This window comes from Equus caballus, chromosome 24, assembly GCF_041296265.1.
Source record: "Equus caballus isolate H_3958 breed thoroughbred chromosome 24, TB-T2T, whole genome shotgun sequence".
Taxonomy (NCBI): Eukaryota; Metazoa; Chordata; class Mammalia; order Perissodactyla; family Equidae; genus Equus; species Equus caballus.
Genome location: NC_091707.1, coordinates 35,996,015 through 36,009,417, shown reverse-complemented (window position 1 = coordinate 36,009,417; position 13,403 = coordinate 35,996,015). Strand labels below are relative to the sequence as shown.

General features: G+C 50.4%; 1 protein-coding gene across 4 annotated transcripts in view; it reads right to left on the bottom strand.

The window, feature by feature from the left end:
• The window catches only part of ADCK1 (aarF domain containing kinase 1), a 138,549-nt gene that overhangs the window by 18,630 nt on the left and 106,516 nt on the right, over positions 1-13,403 (bottom strand). For 3 of the 4 annotated variants that reach the window (XM_001494170.7, XM_023628190.2, XM_023628194.2), the window contains 2 exons: positions 12,957-13,150; positions 8,203-11,663 (listed from right to left, as the gene is read on the bottom strand). The exons of the other annotated variant lie outside the window; for it this stretch is intronic. In XM_001494170.7, the coding sequence (XP_001494220.4) occupies positions 11,492-11,663; positions 12,957-13,150 (366 nt within the window). In that variant the 3' untranslated portion in view covers positions 8,203-11,491. Of the gene's footprint in view, positions 1-8,202; positions 11,664-12,956; positions 13,151-13,403 lie in introns of those variants that run through there. 4 annotated transcript variants of the gene reach the window in all.

Below are 13,403 nucleotides of genomic sequence, written 5' to 3'. Positions count from 1 at the left end.
TGCAAGGAAAAGCAGAGAGAGGCACAGCAAAGCGGGAGAGACGGCCATGGAGACGGGTGAGCCTGGTGTCTGTAAAACGTCAAGATCAGCCCGTCTAGGAGTCTCACAACCCAGACAGGGAGAGAGGTGACAACCCTCAGAGGAGCTCTCATCTCACTCAACCAGACGTGTGAAATCGAGGAGAGCAGAGGCGAGAGAGAAGCTTCCGCACGCACAGTCCGGTCCCCAAACTTGTCCTTGGTCAAACATGGGTTCTGTGAACTGCCAGCCCAGCTCTCAGGCTCTTGGGGAACTCCTGTGTGAGACTGTCTCTACCTTAGATGCTCCCAGGGATGTCTCTATCAAACTAACATGGTGATTAAAGAGCGAGCTCCTGCCAGCTCTCTGGGGGTGACCTGTGTGGACAGCAACTGGCAGAATCGATAAGAGAAATTAAGCCTATTTCAGGCAAACAGCCAGTTTCTAAGAACCCCATGGGTCATTAGAAAACAGGCTTGACTGTTACAAAAAGCACATCCAGGGGCTGGCCCAGAGGCATAGTGATTAAGTTGGCACACTCCACTTCAGTGTCCCAGGGTTCGCCAGTTCGGATCCCAGGCGCGGACTTACACACTGCTTATCAAGCCATGCTGTGGCAGGCGTCCCACATGTAAAACAGAGGAAGATGGGCACAGATGTTAGATCAGGGCCAATCTTCCTCAGCTAAAAAAGGAGAATTGGTGGCAGATGTTAGCTCAGGACTAATCTTCCTCAAAAAAATAAAAGCATATCCATACAACTGGCATCCGGCCAGATGGCACTTGCCTTTGTGTTGATTTTGACCAGAAAATGGCATATAATGTAGCCAACCCAATAGCCTTTACTCTCCTTGTCTCAACAATAGCAATAACAGTAAGAACTTATTATAATTTAGCCCTGCTTGCTCTCGTTCAGCTCTCTGGAGAGTGTCCAGTCTATACTTGTCTCTTTATTTTCCATCCCTGTAGACATCTCTATCATTCTCCTCTAGATTTCCTCTAGGCCCTGCACATCCTCCAAACATGGGTCCAGGGGTCTTAAAGTTAATAGCTGCAATGATAATGACTCTCCTGATTAAAAATCAGATACTCGATTTAAAGTAACTTACACAGAAAACGGGGAGGCAGATTAACTGGCTCATGCTGAAAAATGAAAGATGGATCTGGCCTGCAGGAATGACTGCAGAGTGACTTTGAATCCAGGGGTTCAAAGGATGAGGCAGGCAAGATAGCCACTGGAGCTTAGCAACTAGTGGAAAGGCCGTCATTCTCCATAGCTCTAGCTGAAAGTCACAGGAAGGTCCTTGGGTCATGAGCCCATACCAGAACAAGGCTCTGTGACCAGAGAGACGGCCTTCTGTCTACTCCCAAAGCCTGTAGGAGATGCTGAATCTGCACACTTCCAAGAACGGGCATCCCTGCAGGAAAAGGCAATTCTGTTAAAGCTGCAAGGGATGCTGGGTAGATAAACTGTCCACTCGCACACTGTGTATCTGTCAGTTCTTAGCGCTGCCTTTCCCTGTCACTTTCCCTGGCACTGTCTACTCACATTCACCACAGCCCTCTGAGTAGAGCAACCCATGGACAACCACCCCGTTTCACAGCAGGGGAAGCCGAGGCTCAGAGGCTAAAGCAACTTGCCCAGGGACAGCAGAACTAGAGCAACGGGCCTGACCTCCAGCTGCCTGGCCCAGTGTGAGTGGCACTGGCCCCTGGTCGGAGAACCCGGTCCAGGCCAAAGGTAGGAAAAAGCTCAGAGCCTACTCCGGACACATCCTGCCATCAGATTACTATGGACATAAACTGCTACAAGTCAGAACTCACTTCTCGTCAGCTCCTTAAAATGTCCTGAGTGTTTACGGTTTCTCTGCTCAATCTCCTCACAGTCTTGTCATTTCTCCCTGCAGCCTTGGGAAAGAGAGAAGGAAAAACGGCAGAACCTCTTGTATAGTCCTATTTACTAAGGGGCAAAATGGAGTCTCTGCCAATGTTAACTCCACTACAAGGATTTCCCTAGAAGGGGATGTACCCCAGCATCCTCAATGCCCCAAGGGGCTGGATGTCCGAGGCCCCACTGGCCGGGTGAGCTCTGGCCATACAGGCCCACTCTCTGCAGAGAAATGACTGTTCATGGGTGCTCCTGCCCAGCTGCACGCACTGTAGGAGGCACAGAAGCCACCACTGCAGAAGCCCCCCAGCTCCAGGCTGAGGAGGCCACAGGGAGGCAGGGAGGGTGCAACCTCCAGAGGGCAGGGTGGCAGCAGTCCATTCTCAGAGGGAAATAAGAAGTCAGGGGTTGAGAGCCCAAGCTCTAGCTGCAGACCACTTTGGTGCAAAGCCTGGCTCCACCATTTACTCCCTCTCTGCCTCCAGCAAGCAACCTAAGCCCTCTGTGCCTCAGTTTACTCACCCATACAAAGGGGATCATAGTGGCCCCTAGACCTCATCAGGTTGTCACGTGAATTAAGTGAAATTGAGTCCATGCAAAGAAGTTAGCACTTGGTCAGTGCTCAGTAAGTATTAGCTGTTCTTCTTTTTGCTATTGTTTTATCATTTATTGACAGCTAATTCTTCTCCCTAGAACAAAGCCTAGCTCAGCATTTCCAAGGCTACCACAGGATTCAGCGGTGTGGTAGATAGACTAGTGCCCCCCACCCCCGCAAAGATGGCCTCTTCCTACTCCCTGGGACCCGCACAGGTTCCCTTACATGGTGGTCAGAAGATTTGTAGGAGGGATAAGTTCAGGCTCTTGAGATGAGGAGAGCTTCCTGGATTATCCAGGCAGGCCCAAAGTAATCGCAGGCGCTCAGGAGAGGTGGGCAGGAGGGTCAGAGTCGGAGAAGGAGCTGCGACGAAGGAAGCGGAGGTAGAAGTGACAGAGCCACGAGCCGAGGAAGGTAGGCAGGCTCTAGAACCTGGACAATGATCCTCCTCTAGGGCTTCCAGAAAGAACGCAGCCTGTCTGATACCTTGACATTTGGACTTCTGACCTAAAATAGCAAATTTGTGTTGTAACCCGACATGGGGCTCCTGACCAGCCCCTTCGGGCCATGGGCACAGGGAGCATTTGATTAAAGAGCACTCAGAGACAGCCTCGGCATGCTCTAAAGGCACCCCGTCCGCAGTCATTTCTTCAACACATGTTTATCATACGTCTAGTTTTGCAAATAGCCCATGGCTATACTCACCACTCAGCAGGGGGCTCGGCTGAGACACAGGCTCCTTCCATCTTTCTGGTGAGCTATCCCCAGCCTCTTAGATTTTCATGGGTGATAGAGAGTCTGACTGCATTTTTTACGTTGACCGCAGACAGCTTTAAAGCCCCGCCCCTCCCCTTTCCCTTTTGCCCCTAGTCTGGGCAAGCTTACAAGAAAGCCCAAGGGCTCCCTCCCTTGGTGCTGGCAGAGAAGTTCAAACCATGCAAACCCTGGCCCCCACAGGGGAGCCCTCATCTTTGTCCCTACCCCCTAACAGCAATAAAAACCAGAGCCACCCCACAATGCCTTGTTCGTGTTTCACTTCAGACCAAACCTGAGCCCTTCTCCTCGGGGAATCCTTTTGCTAGTTACTATGTAGGCAATAAACTTTATTTCACAGTCATTGCTGCCAGTGTGTCATTCATTCCAACACCCATAAATGCCTAGGAGGGGGGCTACCCAGGATCCAGAAGGGGATGCTACATGCCCAAATAAAACATCATGTTGTACTTATTGCCTCAAAGTCACAAACAGACTGCTATAGTTCCAGACATCCAAAACCACATGCCAGCACCCCCTGCAAGAAGGAAGAAGGAAAGGCAACGCTAACAACCTATACTCTTATCAATTTCCAAAGAAAAACTTGCTAGGGGCCGGCCCGGTGACGCAGCGGTTTAGTGCACACGTTCCACTTTGGCGGCCCGGGGTTCACCAGTTCGGATCCTGGGTGCGGACATAGCACCGCTCAGCAAGCGATGCTGTGGCAGGCGTCCCACATATAAAAAGTAGAGGAAGATGGGCACGGATGTTAGCTTAGGGCCAGTCTTCTTCAGCAAAAAGAGAAGGATTGGCAGCAGATGTTAGCTCAGGGCTGATCTTCCTCAAAAAAAAAAGAAAAGAAAAGAAAAGAAGAAAAACTTGCCAGAATCCCTCCATAAGCTTCCCCTTCCCCTTTAATGTCATGTGCCACTTCTAGCTGCAAGGAAGGCAGGGAAAGCAAGACCTCACTTTTTCAGCCTTTCAAGTAGAGGGCAGGCAAGAGCTAAGGGGGTTGGGAAGAGTCTGCCATGGGGGCTAATAATAAAAATAAACACCATTTATTGAACACTTACTGTGGTTTCTCTTCTCCAAGCACTTCTATAAGTACACTGCGTATATTATCTAATTTGATCCTCTCAATGACCCTATGAGCTAGGTACTATTATCCCCACTTGTCAAACTGAGGAATTGAGGCCCAGAGAGATTGCATTACTTGTCCAAGATCACACAGAACCCTGAGGGCAACAGGATTTGAACTCAGGCCAACTCTCGAGGCCAGGCCCTTAAATACTCCCCTGCATGGCCTGCCTCAGCAATGGGGGCAGCCACTGTCCACGGACATTTGTGGACACTCTGATGCACACATGCTTACACTGGGCCCAAAAAAGGGCCAGGGAAGGAGACCCCCCCCCCCCAACACCAACTACACACAGCCCTGGCAGCTCCAAGAGGACAGGGAACAGCCAGAGCCCTTGACCTTTGTCCCTAATTCACCAGCCTGGAAGGACTTTATGTCCCCACCAGCATCAGCCTCGGAAAGAGGATAGTCCATGCTGCTGACACTCCATCCTTCAATCCACCCTCTCCGTTATTACCCACCTAGAGAAAGGGCCACCCCCCACTTCCATCACTCAGGGCTAGGGGTCACGTTTGAAACGGTCAACCACCAGCCTAAGCGAGACTCTGACTTCACCCCTCCGGGCCCTGAGAAGTGGCTGCCCGGTCAGGCTGGTGCAGAGGGCACCAGGTCCACCACTCAGGGGTGACTGACCAGAGGGGTCCCTGCCAACCCTCCAAGGATGATGTCTGTTTCTAGAGTTTCAGATACACCTGGAAAACACAATCCGTAGTGCCAGGCCCATCTTGGAGGATGGAGCTTGATGTCCATGCTTCTGAAGTTACATCCATTTGTCATGACATTTGTGTGTACACTTAAAACGTTAATTTGTGTTAAATGTAAACATTAAAACTACACTACACTACCACCTTTATTACCTTGTGTGGGAATATCTGCATTTTTCAGTTTCCTGGGAGCCTTTTAATTTAGAAACAGCCAGGCCTCCTTAATCTCAAAGAGGCTGTGCCTCATGCCCACATGCGGAAGAGTCCCTCAGCTGCACTTCTTCCGTCTCCACAAGACACTGGGAAGCTGTGTGAGCCTAAAGCAGGGATCCCAACCCTGCCTGGGGAACTTGAAAGGACAAAAACAAGTCAGTCATGTTGACATCAGGTTTCCCCGGATACGATGCGATGAGAGGGGCACTTCACCTCTGTGGTAGACTTCCCCAAACCCATAACCCCGGTCGAATCACAAGAAAACCAAACTGAGAGTTGTTCTTGTTAGTGCCATCAAAGTGGTTCTGACCCCTAGCGACCCTGCGGACAGCAGAGCGGAACCCTGCCCGGTCTTTCTGCGCCATCCGCTCACCCTCCAGTCTCCAGCAGACAGTGCTCTGCTGCTGTTTATAGGGTTTTCATGGCCAGTTTTTTCAGAAGTGGGTGGTCAGGTCCTTCTTCCTAGTCTGTCTCAGTCTAGAAGCTCCACTGAAACCTGTCCACTGTGGGTGACCCTGCTGGTATTTGTAATACCGACGGCACAGCTTTCAGCATCAAAGCAACACGCAGCCACCACAGTACGACAACTGACAGACAGATAGTGTGGTTCCCTGACAGGGAAATGAACCTGGACCGCAAGGGTGAGAGCACTGAGTCTGAACCACTAGACCACCAAAAACTGAGAGACATTCTACAAAACACCTGACCAGTACTCTTCCAAAGTGTCAAGGTCATAAAAAACAAGGGAAGTCTGAGGACCTGTCACAGAGCAGAGGAGACAAGAAGACAGGACAACTGGGTGCAATGTGGTGTCCTGGATTGGATGCTGGAACACAGAGAGGACAGTGGTGGGGAAACTGGTGAAATCTAAATAGTATTGTACTAACGTTAACTCCTTAGTATTAATAAAGGTACCACGGTTATATAAGATGTTAACCCAAGGGAAAGCTAGGTGACAGGTATATGCAATTGCAATCTTTGCAATTCTACTGTAAATCTAAGGTTGCTTCAAAATAAAAAGTTCAAAATAAAACAAGAAAAGTTTTTTAAATGCCTGGCCCACACTCAAACCAATTAAATCAGAATCATGCCTTTCAAAGTTCTCCTGGTGATCACAATGTGCACGTAGGGCCCAGAACCACCCAGCAGAGATTTCAACTGTGAGCATATACATCAGAATTTCCCGGAGGGCTTATTAAAACAGATTGCTAGGCCGCACCCAGAGTTTCTGATTCAGCAGGTGTGGAGCTGGGTCCGAGACTTTGCTTTTCTAACAAGCTCCCAGCTTATGCTGAGGCTGCCGGTCCCAGGACCACACCCTCAGAACCACCGATCTAGATCCTTGCAGCTCAAAGTGTGGTCCACGGACCAGCAGCAGCAGCATCCCCTGGGAACTTGTCAGAAATGCAGAGACTCCGGTCCCACCCACACCCACAGAATCAGAATCTGTGCTTTAACAAGAGCCCAGGTTATTCGCTTATACATGAAAGTTTGAGAAGCACTGCTCTAGAACAAAGTGCAGGCAGAGGGGATGAGGAAATGGAGCCAACCTGGCAGAGGTCAGGGGCTTGACATCCATCACTTCACCAGCCCAGCCTGCCCTCTCACACATGGGAAAGGGAAAAATAGAAAGAAACATCAGAGGAACTATGCAACTAATAAACGAAAGGCAAAACCAAGCAGAAAGAGCGTTTTCTGCCCCGGGCGTGCTGTCCAGGGGCACAGTGACCTGGCTGGGAGGGGAGCTAGCTGCTGGTGGGGGTTAAGGCAGCCTCCAGAGAAACCAGGCCAGGAGGCACTCACCACAGGAAGATGGACATTGCAGCTACCACCCAAGGTTTCATATTTACTCTGCTGAGGGCTGACCTCATCCTTCCTTTAGAAAAGGAGAGAGTCCAGCCAGTCTGTGCAGCTTCATAATAGGCATTACTTCACGGAAAGGAAGCAGGGAGAAAAGGAGGGAGGAAAGGAGGTGAGAGCAGAGCCTTTTTGAACAAACGGGCTTTTACCAAAATGTTTGCAGACTTAAGGCTGGGCCTCCCACAGTCCCCCTTGGCCAGTTACCAGTAGCAGTGGCAGCAGGTCACTTGACATTCGAGGCCTCTCGTTAAGCAAAAGCCCTCCCAATCCAGCCCGACAAACATCATCGCTCCAACAGCCCAGGCTGCAAGGAACACACCACACTCTGTGGCTTTATCAGTCCTGTCCATTAAGAACTGCCCAGGGGCCAGCCCGGTGGTGCAGCAGTTAAGTGCGCACATTCCGCTTCAGTGGCCCTGGGTTCGCCGATTCAGATCCCAGGTGAGGACATGGCACCACTTGTCCAGCCATGCCGTAGTAGGCATCCCACATGTAAAGTAGAGAAAGACGGGCACGGATGTAAGCTCAGGGCCAGCCTTCCTCAGCAAAAACAGGAGATTGGCAGCAGTTAGCTCAGGGCTAATCAGCCTCAAAAAAAAAAAAAAAAGAACTGCCCAATCACCAGTTCCCAGCTGAGACCCCAGCTCCTCATGGCTACACCTTGAGACCACTGAAGCCCCAAGCATCACCCTGAGTGGCTCCATTGAACTCTTCTCGCATTTGCTTACACTGAGGGTAATTCTAAACTTCCCAAGTCCTGCCCCTGAGGACTTGCTTGGGTGCCTCTTGGAGCCACTTTGGTTTTCTGAGATGTCATTAGATGCTCGCATCCTCAAAGCCCTGCAGCTGTGGCAGGAGAGAGCTGGGCAGCCTGTGATGCTGAAAGTGACATCTCTGAGCCTGGGAGTGGGCTCGGAGCTGTGCAGAAATTAACCTAACCATCAAACAAGGCAGCATCCCTCACGGAGGCTGAGCGGCACGTGCAGCTTTTTAAATACACAGATGTCAACATCCCTGAAAATAACAAAGTATTCTGAGATTCTAAATATTTGCTTGTTTATTGAGTATTGACTACAAGCCAGGACATTTGCTCCTACTATGAGCTGGGCATATATCTGAGAGTCTCCCGACCAAATGGAATGTAGAGTTAGAATTCCTCTCTCCTCCGCCTGAGAAGAGGAAGAGGAAGGGAGGAAAAATAGCCACGTTCCCCAAATCAAAGAAGCCAACACCTGAAATGACTAAGTATCCTGTGTTAAAAGAGAAAACACTCTTCAAAGTAAGCTGGTGGTGCCTTCCTGACACATTGTCACTGTAGGAGAAAAAGTTGCAGGATTTTATTGGGAAGCACCACACCCAAACGAGTTCATGGCAAGTTCCCCAGGACAAAGAAGGGAGCAGGGCAAAGGTCCCACATGGAAGCTCACGCGAGCTATCTCTGAAGCACAGAATAGACACCAGGAGAGAACCTCCTGCTATGGCTCTGGGCTCCAGAGATAGCTCCACCCAGGCTGAGCAGAAGGCACAGGCCAGGGGTCAGTGGATAAAGATGCAGATCAGGCCAAGTGCACAGGATGAGAAGACACAAGAGTGACTGTTACATAATAATTTGTCTTGGTGCCTGGTTCCTGGGAAAGAACCTCTAACTCTTTGCACTTTCTCAGTGATAGGAGCATCTCTGATATCTATGGTATGCCCCTTGGACCACACCTGAGTTTACACTAGGTGACTCAGGATGGAGGTGATAGCAGCCCCATCTCTCTGGGGAGAGGCGAGGGGCTGGAGATTGAGTTCAAGCATGTGGTCAATGGTTCACTCAACAGTGTCTCTGTCATGAAACCCTGATAAAAACTCTGAACACTGAAGCTCAGTGAACACACTGATACGCCGAGAGGGTGCTGCGTCCTGATTCTGTGGGAGAGGACATGGAAGCTCTGCATCCAAGACCCTCCTGGACCTCACCTTATGTGTCTCTTCATTTGGCTGGTCCTGATTTGTATCCTTTATAATAAAACTGTAATCACAAATATAGTGATTTCCTGGGTTCTGTGAGTCATTCTCACAAATTATTGAACCTGAAGGGGTTAGGGGAACCTCTGAATTTGTAGTCAGTTTCTCAGAATTGCAAGTGTTCTTGGGACCCCCAAACCTGCAGCTTGTGTCTGAAGTGAGGGCAGTCTTACGGGGAATGATGCCCTTAAGCCTGTGGAGTCTGCACTAACTCTGGGTGGTCAGTGTCAGAATTGCATTACAGATCATAGTGGTCCAGGTCCATCCTGTCTTGGGCCCCAGAGAAAATGCTGGACTGTCTGAATTTTCCAGGACTTTTTGTCTCCTTTACCCATCCACTCCTCCACCTCCAGTGAAAATCCAATTTCCTCTGAAATCAGGATGTTTGGGACCCAAATTAAGGCACATATGACAGCCCAAAGAGCAAGTATAATCTATATCTACAGCACTATGGAATAAAAAACAAAGCGTGGACCACTACTTAGCAGCTGTGTGACTTCAGGCAAATTGCTAAACCCGTCTGAGCCTTGGGTCCCATCTCTGTAAGATAAGGCTAATGACCCTCCCCCTCATAGAGTTAATAGGACAATTCAATGGTATACCTTACTTACACAGAGCGTAGCGTGTTCTCTTCCACGTGGAAGGCACTCAATAATCATCAGCCTACTCTCTTCCTATTTTCAAACTGCCCTGTACCAAACTCTCCCAGCCTCTCTGTTCTCCCTGGATATCTGTTCTGGGTGCTGGGCCCACTGGCAACATGCTGATGTTTTAGATCCCAGGCCAGCAGGAAGCCAACCATTAAACCAAAAGCGAAAAGCAAGTAACAATTACCTTGAACAAAAAGGACATTTATATTTACTTCAGTGCCTATAAAAGACACCATAAAATATAATATGCAGCATGCATCCCCGTGATTAACAACAGATCTTGCAAATTATTCTCTCAGGTCCCTGGGTGCATCCAACTGGTCACTAAGAACAATTAATTCTTTCAGGAAATAAAGGGATTGCAATCATCTCTGGTCAGTGGAAAATCTGCTTGTTGTATCATGAATAAAGAGAACAGAAAATGAGACTCAAATTCGAGGTTTTTGTGTCCCACGAGTGGGGTGAAGTAAGGTCAGAGAGACTCAAATACAATTACTGTCTGTGAGCATGGGTGCTCAGTGGGAGCGAGGACCAGCCAAATCTGAGGTCTTGGGGACCTGAGACCACAGATCAGGAGTTAGAGCAGGAGTCTGGGGCTCCCAGGAACAGGAGCAGATGATCGAGCTGGGCAAGGGGCAGGCTGACAGCAGGCAATAAGGTGGGAGAACAGAGTCCAGGCAGGGGACAAGCAGGTTTCAGAGTGACTGAGTCACAGTGACGGGTTTAGACTAGTCTTCAGGACTGGGTGCTTCGAATGACGAACCAAAGGGTCAAGTCAGGAAGCAATTAGTAGAACAAGACGGGTGCCCAGGTCACAGAGAATGAGGTGAGAACCCACGGGAACGAAAGTCCATGGTTTCAGCTGAGCCTCCGAGTTCCTGGCCTCGGTCTCCTCAACTCTTCCGACCAAGCGCTCAGTCCCGGAAAGGGACAGAACCTACAAGGAGCAGGAAGTGGCCCCACAGTGGAAGGCTGAAGGATACAGGGGCAAGAAGCCAAGCAGATCACAATGGCATGTGGCGTCCAGGTCAACTCTTACCTAATGGCCACAGAGGATTCACTCACAACCTAGAATAAAAATCCCACTGACCAAGCCCTGCCCTGCAACCTGAAGGGTTTTTATTGAAATTCAGCACACAAAACACCAAAGGGGTCACCACGACTCAACAGAGCCTGCCTCAGGTGCCAAGCACCTTGCGAAGGGGTGATCCCTACGGGGAGTGAAGGGCAAGGAGAGGGAACCTGTTCTCTAGCGAGCTCAGAGACCATGCACCCCTCCAACAAAGTCAAACTTCCTACAAGTTAAATATGCTCTCAGTGGGAATCATGGTCCCTCCTGACAATAGGAACGGTTAACGGAAGTGGGAGGCATCCAACCCAATGGCACATACCAGGAGTGGGAAAGTAGACAGCGGTACCTTCTCCCTGGATAAGCAGAGAAACCTATTGCATGGTACAGCATGTGGGCCCAGAGACAAGGGCTACAGTGGGGGAGAGGAATTCCAGAGGTGGAATATACGGGGCCACGGACAGTGACCGTGGGGCTCCAGGCCACCATGTGGCAGAAACGGCGCAACTGAGACATGAGGAAAGAGAGGAGTGAGGAAGACCTCTTGCCCACCATAGGGTCACACTGTAAAGGGGAAGAGGGCAGTAAGTCCACTCAGTGTGGAGCAGGCAACAGCCAGCAAAGCAGGGCCAAGACCCAGCTGGCCAGCCTGAGCCCCTTCACACGCAGAACGAGTTCATGAAGGTTGATCTGCCATAAGCTGAGGGTCTCGCTGAAAGAGATCTGGGTCCTTCTGAAGAACGAACAGGTATTCCTCTTCTTGTGCCTACAGGAGGAAGAAGACAACAAGAGAGAAAGAGGCAAGAAACACTCAGTATCCTTTAGAAAAATGGAAGATGGTGGCTTTGCCAACTCGCCAGCTCCCTGTTCCAGTGGACGACTCCTGGTTACGTGATCATACCACCGTCCAATCAGGGACCAGCGGAACGCAACTGTACCAAAGGCGTTTTCCAGATAAGCCAGGTAAGCAAATGCTGTAGTTTCACAGGGTATCAAGGGCCTAGTGGACCCACTGAGTAGAACAATCCAATGTTTCTCTTCTTCCAAAAGTATAGTGAATATATGCCAATCCAGAAGCCCCCAGACTCAAATATAAAAGCTTTCCCAAACTTTCTATGGGTAAGAGTCACCTGGAAACTTGGTCAGGTGGTCCTGGGAGGCTGGTCCTGAGACTCAGCCCAGCTCAAGCCCTTCTGCACCAACAAAAGGCCACGATGAGATTGGTGTTACGGTGATAACCTATTCAGGACTTTGCTTCCTGAACCCTCAGAGGAAGAATAAATCACGTTCCGCCCTTTCCTCATACCGTCTATTTTGCTGTAATCTAATTCCATACTTGATAGTGGGTACATGATATATGTGGTCCACTCTCCTTCACCAGTTTCCCAGAATGACCCATTCCTCGCCTAGGATGGATAGGCTCGGAGTTGACCACAGTCCAGGCCTCCCCTCTCGGGTGAGAACATGCAGCCACAGCATGGGCCTTCCCATGTATTCACCACCCTCAGGTGGAAAGGCCTAGAACCCTTATTCCTCTGCCACTACCTTCCTGAGGAAGCACCATTCCCTTCCTCATCAACACCCCAAGGGTGATGAGGCATCCAAAAAGATCTGAGATCCCAAGAAAGCCTGCTGGTGACACTTTCCTGGAGTCACAGTCACACTGACAGGGAAAAGGATACTGGCCTTGCTGCCTGGCCAATCCTGGGGAGACGGGTCCCAGGACCAGTTAGAGGTGGGATGTGCATCAGGGCTTCCTGAATTCAAGCCCAGGGGACACTCGGATGGGACTGAAACTCTCAGAAAACATTTCAAACTTTACTAAGGGTAAAGCTTGACAGGTAGGGTGGGATCCTAGAATCCATTATTTTAACAAGTACAGGTGGCTCTCTGGAGCATCCAAAAGCATCACTCAGTTCACTAACTCCCTGTAGGGAGATGGGGAGATTGGGAAGCTCAGGCAGGGCCCTGGGGACTACGGGAGGAAGTGGAGGTAAGTGGGACCTCTGGGACAGGCCAGGGAGCCAGAAGGAGAGGAGAAGCTGGAGCCCACACTCACGCGGCCAGCGCTCTGATGCAGCAACGTGACATGTTGAGGAAGGAGCTGGCGCTGGCACGGGTGCCCAGAGCGGCCTCAATGCCACGCAGCAGGTCGTTGGTCTTGAAGATGAGCAGCATCTGGCGTGGCACGTGACTGAGGAGCTGGCTGATCTGGGGCAGGTAGTTGGCCGCATTGTTGCGGATCTCTGAGTCCTGAAGCAGCAACAGGGAGACAGAAATGGATGGTGGGTGTGGCAAGTGAGGCCCAGGGTGGCAGGTGTCCAGGCAGCCTGTGCCCTGAGGGGATGCAAGGAAGCTCCAGGAGGGAGCTTCAGGAGGGCTGCCTCGGCACCACTAGGAGCCCTCGCCAAAGGGCAGCTTAGCACAGGGGGCTTTGTAGCCTGAAAAACCTAGATGGGATGTCTCACCCCAACTTCTGGCCAATCACAGGACACAGTACAGGAGA